At 36.4% G+C, this 27,993-nt stretch overlaps 1 protein-coding gene across 8 annotated transcripts in view; it reads left to right on the top strand.

Annotated features, from left to right (window-relative positions):
- The window catches only part of FTO (FTO alpha-ketoglutarate dependent dioxygenase), a 227,171-nt gene that overhangs the window by 139,623 nt on the left and 59,555 nt on the right, over positions 1 to 27,993 (top strand). Inside the window, exon 9 of one of the 8 annotated variants that reach the window (XM_064722838.1) lies at positions 8,967 to 9,022. The exons of the other annotated variants lie outside the window; for them this stretch is intronic. Coding sequence (XP_064578908.1) covers positions 8,967 to 9,015 — 49 coding nt within the window. The 3' untranslated portion in view covers positions 9,016 to 9,022. Of the gene's footprint in view, positions 1 to 8,966; positions 9,023 to 27,993 lie in introns of those variants that run through there. 8 annotated transcript variants of the gene reach the window in all.

Here is a 27,993-nt window from a genome sequence, read left to right as displayed (position 1 = left end):
ATAGCTCTCATTGAATAACTCCAGTCTCGTAATTCTTCCTTCATTCAGAGTTGAAAGGGAGCTGCTCAAGCTTCAATAGGTAAATCCTCAGATTTAGTTAAAGTAATTCAGACACTTAGAAACTGAAATTGTTTTGTTCTGAAACAGGGTTCAGATGGGCTACTGAACATTTACATACCACTTGCTGCCAGAAGCTGTAAGATGAAAAAAAACACAAAACAATTTTTTTAGCAAGAAGGATTAAGAGTAGGCAAACTTTGAGAACCAGACATTAAAGACAACCTGGCATGGAAATTTAAGCCCAGAAATAGGAACAGAGTTACTTTGCTTGACTGCTCTTGTGGGTTGGTTTTTTTTTTTTGCAAGCTCAGTCTGTGGTGCTGGGCTAAACATTCCATTCCTTCCTTGGCCCTTCTTGTTAGAAACTACCAAAATAGGGAGTAAGCAGGGGAGAAGAAAAAAATTCTTAGTCTTTTTATCTTTACAAGTATGCCTGCTGGGAACAAACCTGAGCCAGTTCAAGATTCTTCTATTTAAAAGTGTTTGTGGCAGACGAGTATGACGGGGAATTAAAACTAAACCTGTTAGCTGCTGATATCTGGGGAAATGGAGCTATCTATTGCACATAGGGTTTTGCACACGTCAGTTTGCCTATGTGCATAATGAAGCAGTTTTCTCTGTGGAGGACTTGCTGTTCACCTAGGAAATGAGAATATTTCCACATGAATAATTTGCCTTGGTTAATTCTAGTACAGCCAGAAATGGAGCAGAACAATTAGAGAAACGCTCAGTTCATGTGATACAGATTTTCATAGCTCCTTCAGCCTGAAAATTTGTTATATTTAGCAGAATGTAACCTGTCAAAATAGGACATGAAACTGGGTATTGTGGCACTGTCCTTAAGAGCTGCTCACTGAACAAGAGATGGGGCTTCCATGGCTATAATGACTTTATAGTTAAACTTGAACAAAGCCCTTTGGGTGACTGTGCACCTTGTTAGCATTGGGCTTTCAGTCAGATCCCTTTGTCTCTTTGCCACCAGATTGTTCCAAGCTATTCATATGCAGTAATTTACTCTTGTAGGTTAAAAAAAAAAAAAAGATAAATTCTTATACTGCCTCCCTTGTTTGTTGTTGTCATGGCAGGCAACAATGTTATTTCTGCAGCTCTTGGGCAGGTAAGATGTGTGAGCCATTTGAAGATGTGGCTTTACTATGAAAACAAACCAGCTCTGGAATTAAGTAGAGACCTTAAACATGACAAGATTAGATTGAAAATTAGAGAAAATGTCAAGAAAGCCAACCCCACAAGTATGGGGTAGTTCTGACTGTTCAGATTGCTTTCCATTGTGACAGTAAAATTCAACTTGATTTTTTTTTTTCTTTTAAGAATACTGTTTTTTTTTTTTCTAATCGTATCCTACATATCAAGAGATTTGTAATTGAGCTGCATCTCAGCTGCATCAAGACAGTTAAGTCTGGAAAAAGAATGGGATGGTATCCAGCTGCAACTAATAAGCAAATGTGAGTAGGCAGGATGGCATGAGTTAGAATTTAAAAGGACACAGGTGCTAATTTCTTTAATCTAGAAAATAATTAAATGGGGCAGAGGATTAGGATCTCAGTCTTTCCAGGGAGATCTTGTTGCAAACAGCTGAGCAGCACCTATGGTCTCAAATCAGAGCAAACTCAGTGTTACATCCAGACAAGTTCATCTCAGTCTAATACCACGAGGCTTTTAAAGTTTTTAGGTCTAGTTTATTATTTTTTTTCCTTAGCTAATTTAATAAATTAATCCAGTAGGTATTAGAATTGTTATTAGGGCAATGACAACTTGAGGGGTCTGGTTAATAAGATAAAATTAAAGTAGTTTGGTTAAATAAACTTTGAAGCAGAAAGCCTGAAGGCCTCTTGTTATTACCTCATTAACAAGAAATGCCATTAAGTTATTATTATTATTATCCTGTAATGGTTCTCCTTCTTATCACTCTTGCATTCTGATCAGCAGGGATATTTAATGAAATAGCGATAAATTTTAAGAAATTGCATGTACCCAAGCAAGACTATAAACTAAAAATGGAAATAGAAAGATTTAACTTTTGAACATTCTCTTTTGAAACAGGGAAAGATTCTGCATGTTCTTGCAACAATGCTTTGGAATAAAAGCAAAAGTTTATGACACATTTTATTAGACCTGTAAATCTGAAAGCTTAGCTGTAGTTTTTAATTTTTATTTTGCCTCCATAACTATTTTTATACCCTCTTTATAGTTGACTGGTCCATATAAGTTCTGCTAGGAGCCTATGCCCCATTAGTCTTCTATAATAAAATGTGAACCTGGCTAAAATAAAACATGATGCCTTAAGAGCAATTAAGAATGGTCTTTTGTAGATAACTGTAACATGAAATACAATCACTGTTTTTATTAATGGATTTTGGAAAAGCAGCTCAGTGATTTATAGCACAGAAAAAGGTTATTTTACATTTTTATTTCTTTTATTTTATGTCTCACTCTTCAGAAAAACCTTTTAAGACTCCTAAAATAATCAAAATCTGTGTTTCTAATGTTTATCATGTTAATGTGAACCTTGGTATCAGTTTTATTTAGGTAGTGCTATGATGTCAGCTAAGAAGGTGTCCTTTTTTTGCTCTTACTCCATTCCAAAAAGTGTTGATTTTGAAAGAAAATCTTGTTGAATGTTTTATAAGAGTGATAAAATGTAAAAGCTCCGCATTGTACTTATAAAGAGAGGATTTGGAGAACGTAGACATAATCTACTGGGCGTTGTCTGAACACAAATCATAGCATTTAATTAAAAAATAGTTTCTTAAAAAGTATAAATACGGTTGACACATGTCTCTCTAATTGTATAATAATTGTTTCTTTGTGATTATTACATTAAGCTTCTAATAACTTGAAGTCTTTAAGATCAGAGTTTAATATGGCTGGAAATAGAATCAGCACTGTTAAACATGGAGATGTTGTTCTTTAGTTTGGCACATTTAGAAAACTTCTGTTTGGGTTTACATTGTACTAAATACGGTGTTTGCAAGCAAAAGTGTAAATTTGCCATCATTGTGAATGGGGGGAGAAGGACAGAGAAGAGGAAAGGTCTGAAATGAATGGTGTCTTACCTCCTTGAGACCATGAAGGCTGCCTTCAGTGTTCTGTGTGGGCTCCTTTGGAGGCCCCGCTCTCCCAAAGCTCCTCCTGGCAAAGCAGGAGCTGGGGGCTGTCACACTGTCCTTTACATCCAGTCCGCATCTGGGGGCACTTGCAAGGTCTTGAGGCAGCACAATCTTGGTAACACAGATTTAGGAACATGTTTCTAGACTTTGTGCTAGTGTATTGGTATCTCAGATAAGAAATTTATTACTATATGATAGTTTGTGTTTGGATAAAGGCAGCTCATTTGGTCTGTGAAACCTTTTTCCACAGCAGAGCTGAGTGTAGCTTTAAAAGCCATCAGCATAAGAGAGAAGGACCACAGCAATATTCCTCACAGGGTGCCTGCTGGCATTTAGCACATGCAGGATCAAAATAAAATGTGCCTTGTAAAGAATGAAGTACACACTCCTTCAGACTAGGTGAGTCCAAATTCTAACTGATGAAACCAAACTAAATTTCTTGTCTGATATCAACAATTGGAAAAGGAATCAAAATCACATTAACTAAACTTGTCTTCAATTAAATATACATACAGTGTTTATGTACATATGTGTGTGTATATATATGTGTCATTTATACGTATATATTTGGGGAGAGTAAGTATTTTAGTGTACAAGAGTCACTTTATGCTTCTGAAGGGTAGTAGGGATATGATCACTGGCCTTATTGTACTCTTTCTTTCACCTGCCTTAACGAAGGGCAAGTTTTAAATGAAGTTTCTTCTACAGGAAATTCTGCTTCCACAACTGTGGAAGTACATGATAAAAATCAGTAGCCTTATGCTTCTGCACTTACAGTAAAGTTGCAAATGAAGCAATTTATTTGATTTGTAAGCACATTCAAATGTTTTGACAACCTTCTAGTTTACACCGCAAATTGTGTGGTAGCAGTGACATGTGGGGTTAAACCTCCTGGCCCAAAACCAAGGATGGCCTTAGCTGTCTTTGCTTAGCCCAAAGTATTATTTGGTAGGGACAAATAGTAGCTGACATAGACTGTGTCAGTAATATCCTCTGTCTGCAGTAACAAGATCCTTCCCCAGCCAGTGCAGTGCCCTATTTTTGGGATGTGCTGGCTGGCAGTACAAAGTGGGCACTTAGTCACCTTGAGTTCCACCCGCTTGACTTTCACTCCCCGGGGTCTCAGTGCTGGCTGCTGTTGGCACAGGCCTTGAGCCAGTCAAAATTCTGTTCGTTCTTCAAGATAAGATCTAAAATAAATGTGCCTTTTAAAAACTTGTGTGGTTGCCATAGCCATAGGAATGCAGCCTTCATTTAAAAATCAGCAACACATCAGAGTCACTGTCTGTGTCTTTCAGAAAATGTTTCATGGAGTTATCCAGAGTGTAGAGATTGAGGAGGATGTGCATTTCCTCAGCTTAGCCTACTTCAGAAAGGTGGCAAAGAAAAGTTAGACTAAATCAAGAAGATTCAAAGAATCTGGTGTGTGAGTTCTCTTTAAAACTGATAGAATTGTGCTCTGAACTCATCTAGGACAGCTCTGATATGTGCCACAGAAGGTCAAACAGAGCTAAAGGGTAAGGTGTCCTGGGAAAAACAACTGCATTGACACTCAGCATCCACCTGTGCTAATCCATTTGCCCCAAAGCCACCTCCAGAAAAGGCAAGGGAACACCAGGTTCTGTAGGAACACTGGGGTTGTTGCACTGTGCTGCATCATATGAGGTAGTTTGGTAATGAAGAACTCTGTTGTGTCTCTTAAAATTCTGAATATGGTGGCATTAATTTAGATGATAGAATTATCCCCACCAAATTCACACAGAGATGTAAAATTTGAGGAAAAGTATTTCCCTTGGCATCATACCACAGGAGCATGAATGTATTATGATTTTTACAAAGGTTATATGCTAGATATTTTTCTTTTCTCTGCATGGCTCTGAATTGAAATGAATGATAATTGTCATTTTGCTATAGCCATTTATAAGTGTGAATATAATACTTCTAGTCAGCTTCACTTCCAGTGTCAGCATGGCCAATTTCCAAGGGTTTGTCCATGCTTGGTGAAAATGCACTTTCATGTCATCTTTCTCTCATTGCAACTGTCAACATGGTTGGGAGATCTGGAGGATAATTTTATTGTCACTGTTTTTTTCACATTAAAGCAATTAAAAACAACTTGCAGAACAAGTCAAACAGTTAAATTGCTCATTCAGGCTAAGAAGAATTCCTGAAGACAAATAGTTCATATTTGGAGACAGGAGTGGCTGTGGCTGAAGGGAGTGTGTGATTACTGTACTCATCACAGATGACCAACTCTTTCTTTTTCTGTCTTTTCCTCTTTGCTAAGATAGTTATTAAATAGTTTATATAAATGCAATAATTAGTCTTTTTTTAGCCTTTAGTATTTTAAAACACTTCAGACATTTTTGAAGGACAGTGTACAGTGGAAATACCATGGATTGCATTAAACAAAATGGGTACTTTGCTGTCTTGGTAGTAGTATTGACTTGAGAGTGAATAACAATGAGATTTAAGATGTCTAAATCCATTCAGGGCCTTTGCTTGAGAATTTGTGTTGATGCAGTTCCCATGTTTTTTTTCACTCTCCCTATCTGCTGCTCAAGCCTTTTACCTTCAAAACAGACAGTAGGATTCGGGGATTAGACTTGTTTTTTAGTTTTCATTAGAATTTGACAAATTTATTAATATTTCCATCATTTGAGTTTCCTAACATGAAGAAATCCATGGATGTCTGTGAGAACGTTGCTATTAACAACAGCAGGGGCTGGGATTTCATTCAGGAGTTTTATAGAGATTTTGCTTGTAGCAGGTGCAGAGGTTCAAATACTGTTCAGAATCACAGAGAGTGTGTGTATCACATCTCAGATCAAGTGACTAATAACCTTCTGGAAAATTAGATGCATGCTAGAGATCAATTCTGTGGAAGTGGGTATTGGGACTGTTCAAGCTTAGAATTCAGATTCTAGATACTTGATTTCATTGTTTCCTGTTCGTGCACATACCTAGCTAATTACTGTGTTTATGGAACATTTGATAAGGTGGCTGCTCACAGACTAGTCAACAAAAACTGGCATTACTGCTTTGCATTCTTGGCACTTTCTGTTGCCATTTAATGTATTTTATATATTCTGATGTGTAAGTATTTATTATAGTATCCCAGAATTATTTTTTCAAGACAACAAAAGATAGAGGAGCATAGGCAGAAATGATGTTATTATGTACAACCAGTAAATATATTTGTATATTTGTTCACTTCAGTTGTATCTTAAATTCTATTGCTGTGAGATATTCTGTACCAAAAAAAAAAAAAAGGTTTTTTACTTCTTATGAACAGATAATAGGTAAGTGAAGCTTAGTTTGATTTTGAGTTATAGGACCAATCATTGAAATTCATCATTGATGCACAGTAAGACATGCCTTTAACTCCCTCTATCTATAACAGATCTCCAATTAACTCTGTGCTAATTTGCACATATGCAACAGCTTTATTTTCAGCTGGCTGTTTTCACAGTCTCTACCTACAACTGTGTGTGGTGGGATGGTGTTTTCAATATTTGCAAGTATAGAGGACTTGGGGTAAAGCTTAACTGTTAAAATAATGGTTCATAAAAGACCTGTACAGATCTGACAATATACATTTTCCTATCCCCTTAGTTGCTGAATAGAAGAAGCACAAGAATATTTTTTAATCAATTTCTTTCATGTCTTTGTTATCTCTGCTAGGAAATTGTTTTGCTTTTTCATAATTCACAGAAGTTACTTTGTGCTTGTATGTGCCAGTGTGTGACACTCAGGTCTGCACTGCTTGTACTGAGACACCTAATGTTGTTTATGTTGTCCTCTTAAATACCATAAGTGATATGAAATATGCACTAAGGACTTCCATGGAGAGAGAAATACTTCCTTAAAATTTAGTTTACACAGGTTTGGGATGAAACAACCCACAGAGCAGTTGTTGAGATCACATACACAGACATTGTGCCTTCTGTAATTTTTAATTGCTTTTTAAATTACAGACTAGAAGCTGTTTGATGTCTTGAAAAGGGCTGAGTCTTTCTGTGGTTCGTGCTCTGGTTTGGGGGCTCTGGCTGAAATTTCATAGTCCTTTCAGGAATTCCCTCAGTGAGTTTGGAGGAGTCTCTTCATGAAATGTGAGAAAGCACTAGTTAGTTAACAGTGCAGAGCAGCTTGTACAGACAGGAGAGTGGATGTCTCCAGCCTCCATGCATAAGGTATATTTAAAATCACATTTACTTACAAGCTAAATGGTATGTTTGCACTACACTAACAGATTATCTTTAATGGATGCTGGAAACACCACCAATAATCAAAGGATTTTTAGTGAAATGTGTTAGTGCATTGAGGCTGGGTTAAGATACTCGAGTATGAGCGTTCTTTCAGCAGGAGATATTAAACTTGTTTGTGTTCCTTCATTTAAGGCCAAATGTCAGATCATCTTTCAGTAATTCTAGATCTTTTCTTTTCCTTTTTTTTTTTTTTTTTTGTTTTTGCTAGGGGAGGTAATGTTGTGACAGTATTTCAATGTTGTTATTCCCGTAAATTACATACTGAATGAAAATGTGTCAAGAGTATCAAGTGTTTACTGTAAAAGTATATTTGCTCTGCTTACCTGAATCCTCCTATTTCCCTTACAGAATTTCTTTGAGAGTCTGTATAATCATTTTGTGTATTGCCTGTAGGGTATAGAGAAAAAAGTACCCAGAAGAGGGGGATGAAAGAGCATTTCAGTAATATGATAAATAGAAATGCTTATGTCCTTTCTGTAAAAAACATCAGCTCTGTGTATTTCAGAGTATAATACTAGAGTGGCACACTGAGAGGTTTCCTGCACGAGGGTCAGTTTAATCTTTGTGTTGTGTTGGGCACTGCCTACACTGGCTCTCAAAGCTGCTTTTTGAGAATAGTGTTGCTTTGAGTCAAATGGAAAGGGCACTAAGAATGCAATAATGTTGGTAAAATGGACTTCTTGGGAGCACTGCGTTATGCCTGCTTGTGAACTTTTAGTAGTTTGATTTTCTATGGGAATAAACAAGAGCTGAAAGATGACCAGGTCCCACTGATTATGTACAAACTTTGTCACTGAGCTGAAGCCTTGTGCAAAGAGCTGGGGACGTTCTCTGTGAGCTCATCCCTGTTTGCTGCCCCAGAGCTCGGACTGAACTCAGCCCTTGGCAGCTCACATAGGAACAGACCCAGTCCCTGCGTTAGCCATCTAGCAGGGATACATCTCTCTCTAAATCAAATTAAACTTTTTCTGGGCATCTGCTTTTTATCATCAAGATTTTTAAACTGCTAACACTCATTACCATGAGCTGTCTTACTGGAGGACTAAGTAGCTGCATATGGGTTTCCTATGTTTTGGACATGAATTTCTATGCTGCATCCACATGCCTTTGAGGAAAGAGGCATTGTGTTGATCTGCTTGGGCTTGTGTTTGTTTAATTACTGCAGTTGCTTTGAAGAAATGAAATTTTCTTGTGATTGAAATTGTGAAGTTAAGGAGACTTCTTCACCACAATGGTAAAATTTATTTGTGAGAGCTACCTGCTAAAAGGGCTGGGCAGGACTAGCTGAGAAAGCTACAAGAAAGCTTTTTTTTTTGTTTGTCCTCTTCAGGTCCTGTTGAAAATATACTAGAAAATAAATTATGTAGAGAAGTAAGGGTCTGTGTTGTGCTTCACAAATATAAAGGCAAGTTTAAATATGTTATATAGAAGTTAGAGTAAGTAAAAAGAAAATCAGTGTAAAGAAATGAATAGACACTGACATTTATATTTGCATCATTCTGCTTTAAAGTAAAAATGTGGAGATCAACATGAGGCTGCACAGATCTTCAGATCAATGAAACCCAGAAATGAAGCAGCACACTTGTTTACAGCTCGAGTGTTGGAGTCAGATGGCTGAAGGAGTTAAACACCTGGAGCAAGGCTGCCAAACTGCTAAGCTGGCTTTTGGCAGCCGTGGCAGCGTGCAGAGAGAGTTTTCCCTTCATTATGGTTCACTGACTAATTCATTCAAAGCTGAGAAACCAATTGAGAGTTGAAAATGCAGGAAAGCTTCTTTTCCTATTCTAACCTTTATATATATTGGTATGTAAGAGGACTTGAGCTGCAGGTTTTAAATGCTTGCTGGATGTGAAAGACAAATGAATTAGGGTTTTTTTTCATAAAATATCCAGTGCACTTTTATTCTAATTAAAAAACAACTATTCAAGAATTTATCATATTGTACATTTTCAATTTTTCCTAAAGGTAGACCTAAATAATATGTTTTATCACTTTCACTAAATACTTAAATAGAATTTGTTTCATAAGTAGTAAAATATATAAAATAGGCTAAATAAGTATTTGTTATGCAGAATTGACAAAATGCATTTCTATCAAATACATTAGTTATCATATTGAGCTGTAAACCAAATTTTTTTAATAGTTATTAGTCAATTAGCAGTATCTTTGTAAGAAAACAACTGAAAGTTTTAATTAGCACTTCTTGCTTTTTACAAATGATCCATTCTTTTGTTGCTTCCATTTCTATTTACTTTGTTGTTCCTCTGAAATTATTCTTTCATGACAAAATACAAGGTTTATTTGTCAGATCTTGAGTATTTACAGATACCAATCAGGGGTTTATGAAAGTATCTCAGGTTTGCCTATTTGAAAATAAATATTTCTTTAAAGAGGCTAGAGGTCGTGTATTTTTTGATAAATTATATTTTTAAGCCAGATCTTTTTTATTCTGCCTATACTTGTAAAGGCAAGGAAGAAGTCTCATGAATGTTCTCAAATTCAGTTTAAACCCACTGCCAAATTTGTTGAATATGTTTGAGAAATTTGGGATAGACTTTTGGATAAACAGGTGGATTTACAGAGAATTGAATTACAGGAAATACTCAGTTTGCAGCTTTAATTTTAGTTATTTCTCACCTTTTGATTCGGGAAGTTAGACATAAGTTAGAATACTTTTAATCTGATATCTACTTTTGGCTGTGATTTTTAGTTACTTAAACAAAGACTTAGAGCAGTGTTTATAGGAATGCATCAGGTATTGCTTGATTAAGATTCCAAAGGTTTTTGTAGCTGTTTTTTTTTTAAGAGAGGATTGCAATTGTAAATAAATATTTTTCTAGCTTATTAAGCTCTATTTCATCCCTTTACAATTTCAAGTTTCATAACCTTTCCCTCTTATTTCAAGAGATATTTTGTATATGAAAAGATCATGTCAAAACTTAGCCCTACGCTTCATCAGGCTTTTTAAAATCTGAGTTAGAATTCTGTTTCTAAGATAAACAGATTTGGATCAGAAAGATTTTCAACTAGCTAGTATTCATTTTGGCTGAGAGTTCAAGCAACATCTTTAATCATATTTTTGTTGATTATTTATTAGTTTCTGTGGGAAATCAAAGGACAGACAACCTAAAATACGTCTTCCGTAAGATACATCATGAATCAGAAGCTGTAGCAAAGAATTTCTAGGATGTGCCTTTCATGTACTTATAAGAACTGATTGAGAGATAAAATATACATCTTTAGTGTGTGTATAACATGCAGATAAAGGCTGACCCAAAAATGGAAGGCACCAATATCTGGCTGGAGTAGGATATTTATTTCATTACCAGAGTTAGAAAATCTGTTGTAAGAGAAAACAGCATTTCTGTTCTGCTCCTTGTCATCTGAAGGACAGTGGTTATCACTAATGCAAAACATCAAAGAAAATTGGCATAAAAGTGCACATTAATATATTGGCTACCTTTGGAAATCTTGCAAAACGTGTTTCCATAGTTGACATGTACTTGTATGGGGTAGGAATAAAATTTGATATCATCCCAATATATCTATGAGACCGCCATATACTGTTAACAGTCACTGTGGTTTAATTTTGAATTATGACAGTCAAAGACTGACCTTGTACTGACATTAATGAAGAGATAACAGTCTCTCCTTGGAAAAGAAATACTCTGTGCATTTTATTGCACACATCAATGGTTAAAAATTTTTTTTAAAAATCAGTTACTGGAAAATATGATTGTGCAAAACTAATTCTGCATTTTGAATCTGCTGCTGAAAAATATAATTCTAAGATTTTTACAACTTTATTAACCCACATTTCATTCAGGAAGCTCCATGGCCAGGGAGAAGCATTCTAACAGAAGGAGTGAGAAGCATTTAGCCCATTTCTACTGCCCCTTCTCGTCTCTGAGCTTTTGTGGCTTCTTCAGCTTGCAGGGATTTGTCTCCTTCCTGCCTTCCCTTCCCCACTCTTTCCTGGGGAGCATTTTCTAGGTTTCCTCCTTCTCTAGTAACAGGGTACCTGTCATCAGTGATGTGAAGTTTTGCTGCAATAATTTGTTGATAAAAACTGAGTGGACAGGATGTCCATCATCAAATGCTCCGCCAGGATGCTGCTGGCTGCCCAGAGAAGGATTGAAACATTGAAAAAGTGATGTGTGCCCCTAGCAAAAATACTAGAGAAATAAGAAATGGTGAGCAGATGCATGCCAACTTTGTGGTGGAATGTGGATTTGCTTCCAAAATGTATTGACAGTTAAATAAAAATAATTTAAGCATGGAATTTTATCATTAAAGCAAGTTACTTTTTCTCATCTTTGCTTCCAGTGTGAGTAGCAAATACATTTTTCTCTGTCTGTACCAGTTTGGCAGTAGAAATAATTCTATTATTTTTCCCTTCAACACAGGATAATAGAAACCAAAACAAAAATATAATTTTTTTTATAAAATAAGTAATATAACATGTTCTTCATGTTTTATTGGAAAGCAATGAAATATCTTGTTACAAGAATATTTTTTCTTCTGTAAAATACATTGAGGTTTTTTTCAAAAAGCTCTTTCTTATGGGGGGGAGGTAATGATTTAGTTTAAATCTTTGGCTTTTCCTTGTGCAGGTTTCTGAAGGGCAGTGTCTGCTGGAGTATTAAAGCAGAGGTTTAGTGCTGTATTTGGAATTGGGTGGTATTTGGCAGTCTGAATATCAGTGCAGCCAAACAGAATATGATTCAAACACCACTAATAGTTTCTACTTAGCCATATGTGCGATTTTGTAAATGTCTATGGAAATTGTGCAATACTCATTTTTTTGGGATGATCTATACAGGCAAGCATAAACTGTGTCCTCCTTCTGCATCCTAAGGCAAGATTGCCAAAGAAGAGAAAGTACAAGCCCCTAGCCAAAATACAGCATGGCTTTTATTGTGAGGGCTTGTGTCATCTTCAGTGTAGAAGTTCTATCTGTCCAAAAATAAGTTCATTACCTTGTGCTTCATTCTCATCCAGTGAGCCAAGTCTGTGAGGAAAGCATCAACTCTTCATTAGAGAATTAAATAAGAATTATTAAAGAATAAATTAGGTACAGCCCCATGTTTGCATGCCTTTGTCAAGAAGGTGAGAGAAGCTACTGCAGTTAATTTCACTTGTATCTTAAAGTGAGAGCAAAGCCTGCTATGTTTTCCCCTGCCCTTTTCATAAATACTTTTTTTTTTTCTTTATTGAAGTGTTTTAAGGACACTTGGGACTAAGAATTTTTATTTTTTTTTAAAGAGTCATTATTTAGTTTCTAGATGTATTGGTGAGGAAACAAAGATTACCTTGTTCATAAGGGAATTGGTGCCCCAGGTTAATGTCCAGGTGTTCTTTCAACTGATGGCTGAGACTAATTTCTTCCTGGCCCTCTGGTAACCAGCTGAAGCAGAGCCCAGCTGGTATATCTTCACTCTTGCATACCAACATCTTTCACTGATTCACAGATTTCCTCACATCCTCAGTACTTCCTCTACTGTTTAACAGTCTTTGAACAGTAGTTAGAAGATAAATGCTGATTTGCCTTGCAATGGCTGCATCTGAACCAAGGAATGAATTATTTATATTTTTTTAAAAATCATAATCTCATAATGATCCTTGTAAGCTCCTTTTGTCAAAAGGTCATAAATTTGACAGCCCATCAAAGGTTTGCTAAAGAAATACTTAGCACTGGATATTATCTGGTTTGAATCTTGTGAGTTTGGATGGCATTTCAGCAGGTAATGCTACAGAGAAGAGTTCCTAATATGTTTAAGTCAAACATTCAGTCTCTTATTCTCTCGCACATACACAAGCACACTAACCTACTGCCACCTGTCAAAGTTCACAATTTGAGGCAGATTTTGCCTGCTACACATAGACTATGTCAGTCTAAAAATATACTGAGCAGCAGAGACATCTGATGTTCTTTCATTGCACTCTGAATTTTTGGGTGCATATATCGTGTGGTTACTTTTCAAGCTTCCTTGCAAGGTTTACAGTTTTTCTGTATTCACCATTTGGTGAATGTGCTCTGCTTGAATAAGGGAGGTAGTAAATGTTAGGTGGGAGCAAGCAAGGGGACAGCAGAAGGGATGCCATCAGTTTTAATTGCATCTTAGGAAAGAATATGCTTACCCTGAGGGTACCTGGGAGCTTCAGAGTTGCAGTTTCTCGTGGGAAGAGATGACAAGCAAAGTGATCTTTGCAGGTGCTGTTGACCAGTGCAGTAGGAAGAAGGCAACATCTGTGTGGTGGAAAATGTACAATGGGAGTGCACAGAATAGAGAGAAATAAATTTAACCTCATGCTGTAAACACCAGCTTGAGGAAATAGACTCTGAAGACCATTGTCAGGGCAAAGCAGCACAGTCGCGAGGGATTCACTGAGGTAGAATAGCTTCAGAGCTTTCATATGAACCAGAATAAAACTTCACAGTTCTGAGTGCTGCTCAGCACTACTGTAGAGGTATTGCTGTGATGTTACTTGGCTGTATATAATTGAAGATATACAGTATATGTGGACATTTGGACCAAATTGAATTCTGAATGAATTACATGTAGCTGTACCAGCTATGAAAGACGGGTAATTAAGATGTGGAAGGAGAAGGAAATCCTTATTCACCAGGATGTCCATTTAACACCACTTCTGCTTTCACTGCAGTCATTTAAGACTTCTCCATCCCTGACAGCACAAGAAAGATTTAAATTTAAATATTGACAACTGTAGAAGGGGGAAAGTGGAAACTAGTTATAATGGTTTGAGTAAAGGATTCTTGTCTGAACAGCTCTTGAGGGAACTTCTGAAATTACTCTTTTTGTGTTGTCTGTAAAAACTGAAGTGCAGTTCAGTGAGTGATGTGAGTTCTCTCAGGTCTGTGTACAGTATCTTCTGGGGATTCTTCAGTTCCACAAGGACCTTCACAGCATAACTGCACAATGTAATTATATAATCACACATTTACACCACTTATGTCATTAAGCATAATTGCACTTGCCAAGTGAATATGCAATGATAGAGCAAAAAATACTTTTAGAAAAATGATACAGCAGAATCTTTAAAAAACATTAAATATGTAAGACATACTTACCAAAATATACTATATACTAGAGGCTAAAAGCTCCCATGATGTACAAATATTTGCAATATCTCAATGTTTTCTTATGCCAGCGCTTGTGAAACTCTTGCCTTAATTTGGGTGTGGTTTTTGTTGTTAAACTCATCTAATGTCTGTGCTACACAGAAATAATACTGATTGTTGAGAACTGTAATTCTGAATGTAGGCAGTTAAACCTTTTTGTATGGATTCTACCATCCTATTTAGCTAAGGAAATATGACCTAAATAGCTTGATAGTTTTACAAGACTTGAGTTACAGAAAAGCATGGTGCAGGAGTTAGTGTGGCACAAGTCTGCAAGTGGTGTCCTCCATTCTGACCCTGGTGTGGCATTGTCAGTGGGAGTTGTTGTTCCACTCCTGATGGAACAACAATATTTTGGATGAGACTAAAGTTCTGTCTTTGAGGTCCTAGCATGAATTCCACAAGCACTCTAGGAGGAGAAGAGCTGTGGTCCCAATGGCCATGGAGAGAGGTGCACTCAGACTCATTCCCCAGACTTTTTCATTTGGATCCCAATTTATCTTTTCCTTACACTGTTGATTTGTGTTAAACTGTTGTTGCCTTTTATTCAGACCTGGCTGGAGTTCAGTGATTTACCTGAAATTGTGAAGGTAGTCTAAGACAACTCATCACAGGCTCAGCAAAAACAGTTTCTTAATGGGAAGTAATTTTCCAATCACCATATAACAGAGCTGTAATAATACATTGGAGTATCCTTTGATGTAGCTTAAGGCACACAGTTGCCTAATAAGAATGCCTAATTGTGTAGGTTTCATTGTACACAGCTGAGGAACAATTTTCAATAGCTTCTAAGGTATTATGAGGTGCTTTTGACTGAAATTTAAATTCAAGATTATATCATATAATGAAAATGGAGACATGCTGCATTAGCATAATTATATCTCTCTAGTTGTAAATATTTATATAAAAATACTGCAAAGACCAAATATAGTTATGTACTTTTATTCCAGTTGGTCTAAACATTCAAGAAAAACTAGTTCTTCAGCAATTCTAGGAATAGTTTACTTGTCAAGTTACAAATAAACTTTTAGAGAATTTGGGTTCAGCTCTCTAACATAGGTTTATTTTTTCTTTTTTATTTTAAATATTTCACTTTTTTATGGTATCCTATGAAATTTCTTGTACTTCTAAAAAGATTTTTAGAAGTAAGCCACTTTTAAGTGAAAGTTTCTGTCACAAAAGCATGTTTATAAAGCTCACCTGTACCTTTCTTTTAAAGAGAAGCCCGCAGAAGGGACATTGTCTGCTAGGTATCTCTCTGAACATATGGGCTGAATTACTCAGCAAAGAATTGAACTACACTGTTTCAGATTGGTTACGGTGGTAAAAACTGCCTCACACTGCTCTGCAGAAGAGGGATGGATAAAATGCTCTTTGAACAGCCAAGATTTTTTAAAAATGTCAGCGCAGAGGGCTTGCATTTGTGTTTGGCTTTCTAGACCTGCCTCTTGACCTTCTAATTACTTGATTTGAAACAGCACTGAGGGTATAATAAAACTGGAGGTTGTCTCTCGTTTGCTTTATCATAAATTAAAGCTGTTAGTTTGGTGAGGTGAAAGTAAAGGCAGAGTGTTCATTACCGCTCAAGTGACGGCTTGTCAATAGCACTGCCTTTTAGTTTGTTCTAGTCAGCACTTGCTGTGCATTTTGTTGGACCACTGGGAAATAAATACAACAAGATTATACATTTGGAATACCACAAGAGTTCATGAAGGGAAAAACCAAAAAAAAACCCCAACCAGATGATAAATTATACACTTGGTAGAAAGTGACATGCTATCTTGTGCTATTAACAACCAGAGATAATTGCAGTGAATTGTAATTGCAGTTTGCAACTTACAGTACAGTGTGTCCAACATCAATCTTAATAGTGAACAAAGCAATTTATATTAAAAGTTAATTCATTTGGTAAGTTTCGGCTGTATACGAGGGAGCTAACAGATGTAGCTTTTCAGAAAGTTCAAAGGCATTTGGGACATGGAGAGAAATGCTAATGTAGTAAGCCTCAGAGAAATATTGCATTACTACTTGTAATGAAAACAAATGTATGCCATTATATCCTAGTTTGTGTTTATTTAATAAACTATGCAGTTTTGTACATTGAAGATATTCTGTTTTTGAATGCAACAGAACCAGATTTTTACTCATAGATTACACAAGAATAGCAATTACATATGTATATAGCAAATGGGGGTCTAGATTTTCATGCATTTGATTCTATATTCAATTTTAACTTAATCCTTTTATGAGTCAGTACTAAAAGGAGTGTGTGTGTGTGTTTATACATACGTATTACTGCAATTTTTAAATCTAGGCCTTTATTATGGAATTGTTTAGTAGTGCCCTGAGTATTTTGCTAGGTTGCCTGGTCATGATTACCCCAGATTTTGAGTGATATCTTTAATTGGTTTTAATTAAAATGAAACTTTATTCTGGGAGAGCCTAACACCCCATCTCATGGAGATGGTAATCTGGCATTCACTGACCATCCAGTGGTGCCCTCCTGTCTGGGAGAGCTTCTGCGTACCCACTGACTTTGTTTTGTGGGCTACAGCACTTCACATTTACTTTAACAGCCATTACCATCCTCTGAGTGTTGTGGTCAGTCCTTGGTGGCCACCAAATGACAGAGAATTCCCTGATCTGCAGAGTCATGCTCCAAACACGTAGTGGCTGCTGTGCGTTGGTGGGTGACCATTGATACTGTTTGAAAACTCGGGGTAAAAGTGCTGCCATTTTCAATAATTAGATGGCAAAGCATGAAATTCTACAACTTAAGACATAGTTATATTTAAGTTATATAACTGAATAATTGCTACATTTTTTAGAATGTGGAGAAAAATTGAGAGGGAAGGGGCATGAGGAGAAACTTTTAATTACAGATCCATGCCTGGTTCAGTGGATTCGTCCAACAGAAGGAAGCTCTGCTCTACATTTTGTCCCATCTTGCTTTTTCATAAACATCTTGTCCTTATGAGAGAGCAGAGTTAGTTCGTATATCCGTCTTGTCTAGGGTTTCACCCGCTGTCAACTGCTTTAGTTCTACTGAAGTCAGTGGAACAAAGGCATTTAACACCAGCTAATGATTGATTCTCAAAGGAGTTTGGGGAGTAGCTGAAAAGTTGGACTGAGGCTATTTTTCTTCTTCATGGCATTATTTTTGTTAGGTAGGTAAGAGTGTGTAATTCATAACTAACAATCTTGTTTAGATGGATAGCTTGGAGCTTTGCTTGTCTCTGCTCAAGGAAATCCAGGGCTGCACTAAATGTCCTGTATGTCTCTTTTATACAATATACCCATATGTACTAGGCAGGCGTTTGATTTCAGATTTAATAGAATTAAAGATTCTATTTAAAGATTGAATATCCTTTTAAAAAGACAATCTTAAATTATTTGATCATTAAAGTTTTAATGTGGAAGTTAACTAGAGGTAGGTAGCACACTTTAAATTTGATTGTATATACTTGGCTGGAATTTTTAGAATTATATAGAAAATAAAAGAACCTTTTGCTCTTTTGCTGGTAATTAATTTCCTCATGTATAACAATATACTGAATCTGACATAAATTGACAGGAAAAGTAATTTGAGAAAAAAAAAGCCTGGAATGTTATACAATTTTCCATTTGTTTCAACAAAAGTCATCTATAGATTTAAGGGATGTTTTGACAGCCAGTCATTCTGGATGTCCATTATCCAGTTTAAATTATTTTTGTTTACTTTTTCACAGGTAACAGTAGAATTATTAAAAATACAGAAAATTGGTTACTTGATTTTACTGGGAGCAAGTTTCTGCATATGTGAATTACAGTATACGTTGTAATTCATTTTGCAGGAAAGGGCATGTAGTGCTACCTGTACATATACACACACACACACATATATATTCTATATGTCAATTCTATAATAGGAATTGAGTTCTTTACCTTAGCTTTGTGAATGTAAGTGCATGTTCCATGTATTATTCTGTTAGTAGAACACCTATCCAAAAAAAATCAAACAAATTAATCCTAAAGTATGTCTAGTCTGTAACCTGTTTTACACTGAAGAATAGAGGGAAGCTGGACAGGGCAATGTGTAGCATCTCTGCTCCTGGCACTGCTAGGAACATCTGGCTGCCGGCATGGGCATGTGGATAAGCACAGGAACAGGGCTGTGAGTTCAGAGCAAGGATCCATGCAGCTCCTGTTCTGCCTCCAGGAGTGGCCATGTGCAGATATGTAGCCAATAAGAACAGGGCAGGTACAAATGGTATTTTTTCAGATTTTTTTCAGTCTAGGTATGAATGAAGGGGATTCTTATCTGTGGTGCCAAGGCCCCAGTTCTGTGTCTGGGCAGCTGTTCCAGGTGTGTGCTGCAGCAGCCTTGGAGTGACCAACTCCTGCACTGGGGCAGTGGTGGAGTTCTGCCCCACCAGGGACTTGCTTTCCCTCCTGCATGTAGCTCTGGGATGCAGCAGCAGATGCATGAGGCTGGAATGGAGTAAGATTGCCTAGGAAAAAAAGAATTGGAAAATAAATTTAAAAAAATAAATAAGGGAATCAAATTCTGAAAAGCTCAGCAGTTAAGACCTTCTATTTAACAATCTGGTTAAAGGAGACAGGTTTTCACAGGAGTTCACGTTCCATGTATGTATTTACTCTCCTTATATATATACATTCCATAAAAAGGTGTGCCTGTCTTCTTCCCCAGGCACTTTTTGAGAAATGTCAAAAGTCCAATTATAGAAATAGGCTGCTTGGGACCCTTCATTCACCTAGAAATTAACATAAATCATAATCTGGGAACAAACTTTATTCCTAGGTTTTATTGTCTCCCACCAGAACAGTTAAAAGACCAGACATCAAAATTACTGAGCTGTTAGAAACTCTTCACCCAGAACAGAATTTATTTGGTTTTTGCACATGCATATCCGTAGAAGGAAAATTCCTGAAAATTAGTCTTGTGAGTCAGATGTGGCTTAGTATTGCCCTTTCCTTACATAAATGATGTCACTATGTCTATCAATGAGAACGTCTAGCATTAATTTGTAGTATGTTTAGCACCTACTTTGGAGAAAAAGTTGCAAAGTGTTAAAAAAAGGAACTTAGTGTCAGTAATTTATTAATAACGAAAATGAGCAACATGGGAAAAGCCTGAAGGATTCTAGCATGCCATGAAATACCTTTTAATGTAATTGAAATTGAAATAGTTTGCAGTATTCCTGAAACAGAAAAATATAAGTAACAGAAGGATTTGCTATGATATTTTATTTCTTCAAAACTGAAGTATAGTAGGGTTAAGGAGAGGAATAGAATGCAAAAGATGTTGACTAGCAACTCCTTTTTAAATATTAGTGTACTAGAACTAGATTAACTAATTTTCAAGTGGAGTTAGGGAAATAAAAGAAAAAAATTTGATAGTTATAAATTTTAAGTTCCTGTTATTTCTTCTCAAGATTCCAAGAAATTGCATGAATATACTTGCATGTTTTGATAAAAACTCAGTCCCTTCAATTATAGTTTTGTGTTTGCATTGTGTTCACTGATTCAAACATCATTGTTAATCCTTCCATATTACTTTCTGGCACTAGATCTCTGAGCATCTTACTGAGAGGTAGAATAATGTTACATTTCAGGAAACTGATGAACAGAGAACTCACTCAAAGTGACTTTGAAATATTGTCGTGTGTTACTTTATTTAGCAACTTTTAATTATCCATTCAAACAGTCAAAGCAGTATCCTATTTGGATAGTGTTCCACATAATGGAAATGAAAAATACACACTACAAGAAACAAGATTACAGAGACCGTTGTCTGAAAACAATTTGCTGAAAGCATTTAGGCCATTCTTGCAAAATAAAGATGAGTTAAAAAAATTTTTATATTCCTGTAAGGAATTTTAATAAGATCCTCTTCAAACTTGAACCTAGTTCCAGTTCTTAGGACTTTTGTGGGGAAAAACAAGTCTAACTCTGGTTACATCAAGACAAATGAAACCAGGTCAGGAAACCCAGCTCCTCCACCACTATAGTCTGTGAAAACATGATCCAGCCTGAATATTTGGTGTGGTGTCTGTGCTAGGAAGAAGCATGAGCAATTCTGGTAAAGTAGTGAAAATAGGAATTTGGGGTTTGGAGGAGTTTTTTGTTATTATGAAATATGCAAAACGGGTGAAGTTATTGCAAGCTGGGTGTTTGCTGCAGTGCATTTGTGTTTCAGGATTGCAAGGAGCTCTCTGGTTTAGGCATTAGAAAAGAGATGTCAGTGGGGATTTTTTTTTTTTTCAAAGAAAACACACCAGTAGCAGGGTTAAACAAAGAAAAGTTTAGGTTATTAAATAAAGTTCCAATACTTCTTACTCGCTCAAGATATTTGCAGCAAGTTCTCTGGAGTAGAAAATGAAGGGAATATGCCATGCAATTTTTCTTTAGCCTTTTTGCAATGCAACAGGGCAATCGATACAAATCTTTGCAGTAATCATATATTGATTTTCCTAGAATATAACTCCATTTAAAGCATTTTTATCCCCAGGAGTGAAAGCATTGGAGGCTATCAAAGGAGGAAGTAGCTTTCCTTGACCCCATCTGCAGTTCACATTGATTAACAGAGGCTAGGTAAAATAAATAAATATGTGTGAGAGAGAATAAAGAAGAAAGAGTCACAGAAAGGTTAATACTGGCTGGGGAGAAACATAATTATAGTGCATTAGGGTTTTTGTAAAATTATTAGGTCAGGATAAGCTAACAAGTGACTTGGAGAAGGTGGATTCTTCATTAAGTCAGAGCCAAATGTTTCTACACCTATTTTTCACTGACTGTGCTACAAATTCAGATAATGTGGAGCTTTCTAATGATCTGCCCTGTGCACATGCAGGTATCAGGACAGTGAAACTGAGTTGAAACTGGTAGGTTTTCACTGTACCCAGTAATGGAACATCTGTTATGATATACTGAACCTGGGACAAATGCATAGGGAGTGTGCAGAGGTGAAGAAAGAAGCTTGATGAATCCATGACATTTTATGTTAATTAATTGTAGAAATGCTGCTGTTGTGGGTGGTTTCTAAAAGTTGAAAAACCACAATAAATTTTTCTTTATTATTTAATTTTATGAAACATTAAAAATAATGCAAGATATTGCATTAATATAATTTTAGTAACACTGAAACAAGTCTCCTACTTTCATATGATGAATACAGTTTTCAGTTTTTAACCACTTGCTTTATTCACTGGAAGTGCAAAGTAAACAATGTCACATCTCATATAAGTGTCACACTCTCCTAGGAGACAGTAAAACCAAGGCCATGTGCCATAATTTTGGAATCAGATTTTTCTCTAAGCCAGGAATTTTGGTATTTTGTGATTCATCTTAGCTGCCCCAAAAGTCCCTGTAGCCCATCCCATGCATCTCTTTACTTTCAATCTGACAGTTTCATCTCCTCTCCTGCCACTTTGGTCATTTCCTGGCCCTTCTGCTCCCTTCCCTGTGTTTTTGTGGCTGAAACTAAATCCTCATAGATCAGCCTTTATTAAATTAAAAGGTGTGTGTAGCCTCATTATCCTTTGCAGTGTGTTGTAGTTGATACTGTTTATTTTACCAGCAGCTTCAGAGCTTTTTTTGCTTCAGGCAAAGCAACTACTACACATTGTCAGATAAAGTACCTTATCTGTCAGCAGCACTCTCGTGAATTAATCATAATTCAATAGGTTTGCTAATCAAGATTTGAGATGAATGTTTTGATAGAGCAATCAGATTTGTCCAATCTATCATTACTTGACAGTTGCTTTAGGCAGAGTGCTAACTTGGCATTAGGACCTGGTTTGGATCAGTTTGGTGTGGCCCCACCAGTCAGTGGCATCAGTTATTGAAGTGATGGACTTCTGCATAGACACTAATTATAGTTCTTTTTCAGTTTTGAGAGAGACTGGAGTGAAGCTGAGATCAGGCAGCTCACACCTACCCTGTTCCACATTATCAAAACATGTTTGAATCAGTTCACTTTGTAATTTTCACAAATAACAAAACTACTCCAACCTCGTTGACAAATCTGACATGATTTATGGTAGCATATGCAAACATTGCTCAGGACTGAAGGGGTCACTGGAATAGAAAGGAGATAAAATTAATATATTGTTAAATGTTGCTAATTATTAATCAAGTCACGTCTGATGTCGCTAAAATTTGTTCTTTATTTTGCCCAGTTAAACATTCTTGGGGGTAATTTACAACATAGCTTGCAGCAGTTTCCTCAATTTGAAAGCATAAATGAAGGCTTTCATTGTATATTGACATATTTTTCTTGTTAAGCAATGTTTAAAGTACTGATACAAAGTGCTGTAATAGTGGGTTAGACTGCAAGTGCAAGTTTGGTACATTGTAGTCAATAATGCATTAGTGTGGGAAAATGAAGAGGAGAATTGATGTGTTTGGGGTTTTTTTTAACATGGGTGGAGAAGGGAAAAAAGTCTTCAAGCATGCACAGGTAAATTTAGACCTATTTTCCTAGTTAATGTAATTTTAGGGTATGTGTTAGTGATATGAAGACAATATATATTTGGACCTCTAGTTTCATCATCATTTCAACACATATTATTTCTCTCCTGCTAATCTTCTGGCACTGTGGCTTTGGGGAGAGCAGGTACATGGTGGTGAGATGAGAAGCCCACTGAGCACTGCCCTCTGTGCAGACAGTGGCTGGAGCTGAAGCTTGTTTTTGTCAGCAGGTACAGAGAACTGGCTGCCCATCACATTCTCTTGAAGCTTAACACAGAGCTAAAACCAATGGGATGTCAGCTCCTCTGTCTATGTACAGTTTCTCTTTTAATAATTTGAAATCTTGAAATACATTAGGTAAAAGAAAGTTAAAAGTACTAGTTCTAATATGGATATTCAGGCCTAAGCCTCAAAACCCAAAAATGTGCAGGCTTCACATATTATATAGCAGAAGTGAGTGTCCAAATGCTTTTTCTGTTCCAGCTGGAGGAATTTAGTACAATGTCGGGGTAACTTGCATTGTTGATATTTTGGTAGCAGTGTTATTTAGTGATGAGTTCAGAAGACTGTGGTTCAGATATTTGTGTAATATAGATACTTGATGCTAAATAAGCAATCAGAATTCTAGACCTTTGCAGCCCTGCTTTAGTTCCTTTCCTGGAGCAATCTGTGAGCTCCAAAGGCTCACTAACATTCAGAGTAGCTGCACAGCTGCTTTCTAAAGCCCTGGTGCTTCGGCAGTTCTTGGGAACTCCATTGGAATGAGGCTGCAGCAGCACTAGAGAGCATTGGCAGGTGATCTGAGTCACAGCCTAATGCTCACCTGACCTGTACTGAATCTGTGGCAGACAGTGGGGACAGTAACTTCTCTCAGTAATGATCAGTGTGGTTCTTTTCTGGTTCAGGATAAGTGGAATGCCTTCAGTATCTGCTGCTTGTCAGGGAGAACGATTCTGTGTCATCTTGTAAAGCAACACTGGCTAGTGAAAAAACCCCAAAGTGATACTCAAGTGAAAGGAAAAATGAACCTCTAATTTTAGCATCTTGGGTGTTTTTTAGCATAGCTTGCCAAATTAAAAAAGAAAAATATACCATTTTATGACTTTTATTTTAGAATTTTTGTATTTTTGCCAGTCACTGCTGTGCTAAAAGCCAAAGTGAATATTATTTGTACTCACTGCTCAGAAAATACCATAGGCCTGTTTCTGTGGAGTGATGAGAATTACATTGACTTTGCCACCACAGGATTCCTTCTAATATCCTGTCAGCATTCTTGTGCCCTGCATTTACTGCTGTGCTCAAATCCCATCTCTCCATAACGTTTAAAAGGAATAATGAAAGAACATCTTTGCCAATACCAAACTTCTCCATTGTTTCATTTGTGCATTGAACTGCTGTTGATTACTTTGCAAGCTCCCTCTACCTGGAACACTACCTGGGTGAGAATTTTTCCTGTGCAAATTTAGATGAAGAAAGCTTTTTGATGATCAATGAAGTACTGTGTATGTAAAGTGGTTAATTAAATTTCTTTCCTTCCTCCATCAAATTCTGCAAGTTAAAAATCCCATTCTGAGGTTCTCCACTCACTCAAAACGCCAGTGCCTTGACAGCCACCTTTGACTTCATTTTCTTCTTGATAAAATCTATCATGACACGCAAGAGTGCCTTGCTCATATGAGATGAATGATGGTCCTTCATGCTTACTACAATAACATGAGATTAACATAGATCAAAGATTTCCTAGAGTTATTAAGAGTAGGCAGTCTCCACTTATTAATATATCTGGACTTTTTTCTCTTTTGCTAGTTAACATATCAAGCTAATAAATAGCAAAGAGTCATTCTGCTTTTTTTCCTTTAGAGTGCTAATAAAAGTATATGAGTTGACAGTTTTATAATGGTGAAGAGATAAAAAATATTCTTGGTAAAAAGATGCTCAGTGTGAGTACTTGTATGCATTTCTGTTCACATGGTCATATATCTAACACCTGTGTGATCCCTCAGGCAATTCAGTCACTCATTTTTCCTGCCAATTTGCTTGCTTCATTTTGATCTATGTTTGCTATCATTTGTCAACTGACACCTTTAGCATGTTTTCACATCAGTTGTTTTGAGAACATGAATGCTGATAATTACATCAGTGCTGCCCCATTGCAGAAGTATAGACTAGACAGTCACCTGGGACTGGTTTTTTATAAGTTATTTAACAGTTATTAATTTCTGATTTTCATGTGTTGCATAATTGCTGGTTGCTTATCCTTTGCAGGTTTGTAGCAGTAACTACAATGCCTCTATTAAGTGCATGTAAACAATGGCTTCAGTATTGGAACTTTTGGTTGGGTTTTTCCTCCAGATGTTTGTCTCTTGCCTCCCCTCAGATAGATGTCAAAGACCTAAAGAATAGTCTCAGGTTTCCAGTGCCTCAGTTTTTCTCAAATTCCATAGTTTAAAGCAGAATTCCCCAGAGTTTGTGCATGCACATGACCGCCATCTCTGCATTTCTAAATTTCCATTAAAAAGTCTTTTTCATTACTTACTTGGATTCCCTAAGGGCCTCATGCAAATATTGTTAATAGGTGTCAGGTATTCCTTGTAATTTCTGTTTTTTTCTCATTACCATGGTACTTCCATCATGCAGTTGCAGGTGCTGGTTGTTCTTCCTTTTCATGAGGGCAGTCTTCAGCAGTCTCCAGCTAGCATTCACTTTTAAAAATGAGTGTAGGTGAGATCTAGACCGAAACTGTGGTTCCCATTCATATATGGCTTTGCACAAACAAGATATCCCAGAAGACTCCTTGCCAAAGTTAATTTTCATTTTAGCCAACTGATTCATATGGTTTTCTTCCTTAAACCTCATGCCTTGAAAAGTGTTCAGTGCAAGGAGTAACTTGCCTTTCTTTGTATATGGGACTAAACATTTCACCAAACTGTTGTCTTTTTATTTAGACAAAGATCTAAAGACATCATGAAATAAGCCAGAAACTCATTGAAACAGAATTACATCACTGCAACAGAAACACATTTTGTATCTAAGCAGTAGGTGAAGCTCCTTAACGCAAGTTTTAAATAAAACAAGAATTGTTAAACAGTGCTACTGCTTTAAAAGAGACTTACCCCAAAGGGCTTATTACCACAATTTTCCAAGTCTTTAATTTATTATGTGCTCGAAGTTTTACTGCCTTTCCCAGATTTTTAGTTATCTCAGCCCCACTCTTGAGTGCTGAAAGGTCAAGAGGTGCGCTGCAAAGGCTGTGAGTGGAGAGGCACATCAATGCTAAAATGTTTAGACTATTTGAAATCAAGGAATACAATATAAAGCTCTTTACTTCTGAAGTGCTTGTGCGTATTTTGAAATCCAGCATAAACCCTCTTTAAAAATTATGATGCAAAATTAGCATTTACTGTTGCATCTGTGCATTTCTTCATAAGTGTCTAGAACAGGATTTACTGGGATTTCAGTATGACTCCATCAGGTTTTCAGACTGAAATCCAAATGTGTGGGTTGTGGGGTTATGTTTTTAAATTTTTTTTATTTAGGTTTTTTTACTGAAATTTTGGCTTTTTAGTGTGTCTTCCTCAAGAAAACAAAATGATAAGGCATGCAAACTGCTGTCTGCAAATATCTAGATGTTCATGTGTTATAGGGGCCACACAATTTCATTGCCTAAAAATACAAATAAATATATATAAAAATAAATTTATGTAGCACCTTTTATCCCCAAGGATTTCAAAGTATTTTAGAAAATTCTTAACATATGTTAAATCACCTAGCATACAACTAGGGTATTAGCCACTGTGGTACAGGGAAGAGTAAAAAGAAGGAAAATGATTTATAAAAATATAGGTATAAAAGGTGATAAGCATCCAGGTCAAATGCCACTAAAGTCTTCCCATCGATTTTGATGGGTGTACACAAAAAAAAAAAAATCAGGATATGTCACCATTTTATATGGTAGATTGAAAAAGAAAAGCATTTTCCACTTTTCTTCCCCCAAAAATCTGTAGTTTTACAGGATTATTGGTGCACTGCTTATGATTTCAGATCCTAAGGAGACTTTAAAATCATCTCTGTTTAACTTCAGTTGTTTGTACCTAAATTTGCCCTGTCTGGAGCTGGCAGCAGATAGGGAAGGGATGATCACGCCATGGTAACACCAGTGGTGTTAACTCTGTTCTAGAAAAAAGTCTCCTTTATCAAGAACAGATGCTCTTGGTGAAGACCTCTGGTAATATCTAATGCATTATCATTATTAAAAATATATTTCACTTGTTTTGTTGTAATAATCACTTCTAGGAAGAGAGATGAAAAATACTCTTCTGAAAGTCCAGTGGATTTAGCTCAGCTTTGAGAAACTGGGTATCCAGTAGCAGTAGCCAGCCCAGGCATGTTTTTAACTCCTGGGAAACATCTGTGTGAAAGAGGTTTTTAATTTCTGGTGTAATGGTTTTAGTTAAGAAACCTCATTTTTTTGGCAGTTGCATGAATGATTTTAATTTTTATAATTAAAATACTTTGATTAATTTGTTTCATTTCAGTGAAAATGTCAACAACATTGATTATATTTAGATATTTTTCAGTCTAAATTAAGTTGTAAATATTTTTGTAAATGAATTCATCTGTTGTTTAGAGAACATACAAGTGTAAAAGAAAGCAGATTTGTAAGTAAGATTTGTTTCTTACCCTATTGACCATCCTGCTAATATTCACCATCCCTTTGTAGCACAAGTTACAACGTGTTTAATACCTTAAGTCTGAAAACTGTGTTGGCATTCTTACAGGGCCCTTTTGAATATGTCTGTGGTTTGGGAATGTTTCCACACCCAACATGTCTTCCTCAAAATATCCCAAAAGTAGTTTTAAATCATGATTAGTCTTTATCTAAGATTAATGTTCAGCAGAGTGGGATGGAAGTGGAATAATT

This window comes from Zonotrichia leucophrys, chromosome 11 (assembly GCF_028769735.1).
Source record: "Zonotrichia leucophrys gambelii isolate GWCS_2022_RI chromosome 11, RI_Zleu_2.0, whole genome shotgun sequence".
NCBI lineage: Eukaryota > Metazoa > Chordata > Aves > Passeriformes > Passerellidae > Zonotrichia > Zonotrichia leucophrys.
The sequence above is the reverse complement of the archived record's forward strand: the minus strand, read 5'-3'. Positions and strand labels throughout refer to the sequence as shown.